Below are 4890 nucleotides of genomic sequence, written 5' to 3' on the forward strand. Positions count from 1 at the left end.
GTTAACGCGCCATGCCATATCTCCATCCTCTTCCTTAGCGGAGCAAAAAAACCTACACAACTCTCAGCAGACGACTTCCCTCACCGGCGACTGCCTCCACGACGTACGCCGGACGGCAGGTAGGCGGCTCCCCTTCCCGCGTCTACGTGCATACTGTTTGTTCATTCCTCTCGTGATCCTGCGGGTACTCCCTAGCAGCAAATTGCAATCACAATCAATTTTCTCTGTAGTGAGTACTTATTTACCGCTGCATAATTGGTGTGCATTAAGAACCAAACAAAATTCTCTTAATTTCTGCAGGTCCTCACACTCACATCACATCACAGATCCTTATTCCTTAACAATACGTTGGTGTGTCTGAGCAGAGGATGCTCGTGGCCCTCAGCGCGGCGCAATGGGTGGTGGGCAAGGCGCTGGCCCCCATTGCCGATGGCTTGCTGGAGGCTTGGGGTGCTACCAAGAACTTGGGTCTCAACATCGAGGCCCTTAGGATGGAACTGCTGCTCGTGAAGGCCACGCTTGAACTCGCCGGCTGCAAGCAGATCCAAGGCCAGGCTATGGAGGAGTTGTTGGGGAAGCTGCGGCACTCGGCGCACTGTGCCGAGGACTTGTTGGACGAGCTGGACTATTTCCGCATCCACGATGAGCTCCATGGCATGTACGACGCTGCAGATCAGCATGCCAAGGGTTGCGTCCATGATTTTTGTCTCAATGCTCGCCACACTGCCAAAGCTGTTAGCCAACTGGTTGGTTTATCCACGAGGTCGTCTGCTTCCAGCCCTGCATGTGATCCTGGAGAAGTACAAGCTGCAAGACAACGGGTCAGCTGTTGCGTTTGGCCTCATGGTAGGCAGAGGTCATGCGGCAATTCCTCCTTGGCGCCAAATGCTAATCAGGAGGTCAGTGGATGCATTCCCAGGCTCGGTAAACTCCTCCTTTGCTCATCTTCCCCACATGTATGTGATGATCATTCTGGCCAGCCAACTCTTCGTGGTGCATCACAAAAGGAAACACCAGTACTGGGGTTTCATAGGGTTTATGTCTCTGAAAGAATGAAGTGCATTGTTGAGCAACTGCAGCCTGTGCGTACAGAGGTTACCAAGATTCTGCAGAGTTGTGACCGTATGACTGTCCCTGATATTTCAGTGAGCCGTCCCGTTACCACTGGCCAAAGTACGGAGCAGAAATTGTATGGGAGGGACCATATCATGCATACCATCATACATGATATGACCAAGGGTAAATACTACAGCAAGGATCTAACCGTGCTTCCGGTTGTCGGTCCAGGGGGAATAGGGAAGACAACACTGGTACAGTACATATATAGAAACCAGCAAGTGCAAGATCATTTTCAAGTCCTTATTTGGGTATGTGTGTCACTCAGTTTCAATTTGAGTAAGCTGCTAGATGAGATTAAAACATATATCCCTCGGGTCGAAGGGGAAAAAGTTGGCAGAGTCGAAGAGCTGATTGAACAGAGATTAAAATCCAAAAGGTTTTTGCTTGTACTGGATGATGTATGGGAGTTCAGTAATGGGGATGACTGGAAAAGGTTATTGCTGCCATTCAAAGCATCGCAAGAAAAAGGTAGTGTGATTCTACTCACGACTCGGTTTCCAGCAATAGCAAATATGGGTAAAACAGCTGATTATATAGAACTGGAAGGATTAAAATCTGAAGAATTTAGGAAGTTGTTTCTTTCGTTTGTGTTTGTTGATGAGCCCTTTACAAGTGATCATAGTTTTTTGCTTGAGACCGGAGATAAGATAATGGAAAACCTAAAGGGCTCTCCTCTTGCTGCAAAAACAGTTGGTGCATTATTGAGAAAAAACCTTAATTTGCGTCATTGGAGAAGAGTCTTAGAAAGTAAAGAATGGGAGAGACAAACCGGTGTCAATGACATTATGTCTGCCTTGAAGCTTAGCTATTACTATCTTCCTTTCCATCAGCGACAATGTTTCTCCTATTCTGCATTGTTTCCTGAAGATTACAAGTATAGTGGTGCTGAGCTAATCAACTTTTGGATAGGACTGGATATTTTACAACCTTGTGGTCAAAATCAAACATTGGAAGATATAGGTCTGAGCAATTTAAATGATCTGGTCACATATGGATTTTTCAAAGAAGAGAAAACTAATGGTCGTCTGCGTTATGTAATGCATGACCTGCTACATGATTTAGCATTGCACATGGGATCTCATGAATACATTAGTTTACATCGGTCTAATGTGGGATCAGTGCAGATTAAGCCATCCATACGTCACTTGTCTATAATCATAGATGATGATGATACACTCTCTCAAGAGAACTTTAAGGGACAATTGAGAAAACTGAAGACGATATTGAAGGTTAAGCAATTGCATAGTTTGATGTTATTTGGAGAAATGGATGAGAGCTTTGCCAGCATTTTGAGTGATTTGTTTAGGGAAGCAAATGGTCTTCGTGTTCTCCGTCTGGTTAACATGCCAACTTCTGTGGAGTTCATGTTACACAACTTTTCAGCACTTGTCCACCTGCGATACTTATGTCTGGGTACAAAAAAGTATGGGAGGGAGATGCAATTACCACTTGCCATTTCCAGATTTTATCATTTAAGGGTTCTGGATCTAGGATCATGGTATGGCTGTTGTGATTTGCCAAGAGACTTGAGCAAGCTTGCAAAATTGCGTCGTTTTTATACCCTGAGTGATGAGCTTCATTCTGATATTTATAATGTGGGAAAACTCAGACTCTTAGAAGACCTGAAAGTATTTAGACTCAATAAAGAAAGGGAAGGATTTGAAGCAAAGCAACTAGAGCATTTAAGTGAACTGAGGGAGCTTGGCATCTATAACCTTGAGAATATACACAGAAAAGAAGAAGCAACCAAAGCAAAACTGATAGAGAAAAACTACTTGGAGAGATTAACATTAGATTGGGACAGTAAGCGGTCTAATACCGAGCCTTGTGTGGAAGCAGTTGTCCTTGAAAGCCTTCAACCACATAGATATCTTCAAGAGTTGTGCATTAGAGGGCACGGAGGCTCTTCTTGTCCAACATGGCTAGGTGAAAAGCTCGCTGTTGAAGCTCTTCAATCTCTTCAGCTCGTTGGTGTTTCTTGGCAATGTCTGCCTTCTTTAGGGAAGATGTGGGGCCTTGATAAAGTAATATTGAAGCATATTGCCACAGTAAAAGAGTTCGTTGTAGAGCAAAGCTTTATCGGGCTAAAAAGGCTTGAACTTGTTGGCTTGGGAAGTTTTGAAAAATGGATACCATCACAGGACACTCATCATATGTTTCCTCTTTTGCAAGCAATGATTATTAGGGACTGCCCTAAAATCTTGGAGTTACCATTTTCAAACCACATTATTAACCCTGCAGATCAAGACTGGAAGATTGATTGGTTTCCTAAACTACAAGAGCTTGAGATATTGTACTGCCCAGAATTCTTGTTAGTGCCTCATATCCCCTGGACTGAAACGCTATGTACTGTCAACATACGAGGTATAAAGCTACTAGAGATGTTCAAGTACTCAAGATCATCCTACTATGGAGTAGGACTGAAAATTGTTGGAAAGTATGAACTGCGGAGCTTAGATCAAGTGTTAGCATGCAATAAACTGTCAGGTCTCGAGCAGCTAGTACTCGAGAAGTGCCCACCTCTGGAGTTAAAGCACCTTCTGATGCTAACCTCACTGAAGAAATTGGATGTAAGGAGTTCAGATTGCCTGGTTGGGCCATTAGGAGGTGAGGGTGATGTGGAATGGAAGCACCCTATTATCCAGGAATTACTTGTGGTCCAGGAATCACTTGGTGGTCCTAGTGGGAAGGAATTAACAGAGCTTCTCACTCACCTCCCAAGGCTCTCCAAGTTACTTATTGCCAGCTGTGAAAATATAACACAGCTCGCAGTGAGGGTGGATGTGCAGCAAACAACTTTAGCAGCCGCGTCGGAGGTGGAGCAGGAGAAAGAAGAAGATGGGTTGCTGCTCTTCCCGGGCCATCTCTGCGACTCACTCAGGGAATTGGTCATCAACAGATGTCCAGAGCTGGTCATGGTGGAAGTGGAAACCCCTTCGACTTGTCTTCCTGCTGCAGGAGGAGGGTTCCAAGCCCTACGGTCCCTCCAGAGTTTACGGATTTTTGACAGCCCCAAGATACTATCCGCCAAGAGCTCGCTTTCTGTCAGCATCGCCAAGACAAGGACTGAACCACTGGTTCAGTCGAGACGAGTTATTGCCAAACAGCAGACTGTAGCGGATCCGGCAACAGAAGATGGCGCGATGGAATTCAATCAAGGAGATGGGCCGGCCCAGCGGCCCAAGCAAGCGACCAACCCACCGCGTTGGCTCGACGACTACAGCCTGGCCCGTTAATCGAGCCAACGGTAACTGGTTTAAATAGAGATCGATCTCTTCCTGTAATAGTTGGCTAGGATTGGAATGATGGCTTCGGCCGGTGTAATCGGATAGCTGTGAGGGTGGTTGGGTGGCTAGCTACCGAACTTTTCCCCAATTCGAAATCGAATCCCTAAATTCCTTCCCGATCTAGCGAGTTGCTTACACTTTCCTGCTGCATTTTCCCATCCTCCCTGCAAGTCCTCGAGCTTTACGGTGTGGAAGGCATGGGGACGCTGGAGCCTCTCTCAAACCTCACCTCTCTCACCCGATTAAAGTTGTGCAATTGTGGAGAGGATCTAAGATGCAAGGGCCTGGGCCCTCTCCTGGGACATCTCAGAGAATTTATCGTCTTTGGCAGCCCAAGAGCATTTGCTGGTTTGGATCCCAATCCTAGGCTTGTGTTGCATGATGAAGGAGAAGACCAGGAGCTGAAGCAGTTGCAGCTTGTTTCCCCTTTGAGTTCATCCCAAGTACATATCCTCTGTACGGATGAGGCCATGGGTCTCCTCGC

General features: G+C 46.0%; 1 protein-coding gene across 1 annotated transcript; it reads left to right on the forward strand.

The window, feature by feature from the left end:
* Positions 1–19: 19 nt before the first annotated feature.
* Positions 20–4355, forward strand: LOC119347815 (putative disease resistance protein RGA3). Its single transcript, XM_037616339.1, has 2 exons — positions 20–119; positions 301–4355. Exon 2 carries the CDS (start codon positions 369–371, stop codon positions 4353–4355), a length of 3987 nt encoding a protein of 1328 aa, XP_037472236.1. The 5' UTR covers positions 20–119; positions 301–368.
* Positions 4356–4890: the final 535 nt, after the last annotated feature.

The sequence above is a fragment of the Triticum dicoccoides genome, unplaced genomic scaffold, assembly GCF_002162155.2.
Source record: "Triticum dicoccoides isolate Atlit2015 ecotype Zavitan unplaced genomic scaffold, WEW_v2.0 scaffold7604, whole genome shotgun sequence".
Lineage (NCBI taxonomy): Eukaryota > Viridiplantae > Streptophyta > Magnoliopsida > Poales > Poaceae > Triticum > Triticum dicoccoides.

Coding starts and splice junctions, on each gene's coding strand:
- LOC119347815 (XM_037616339.1), top strand. CDS start 369: ATGCTCGTGGCCCTCAGCGCGGCGCAATGGGTGGTGGGCAAGGCGCTG.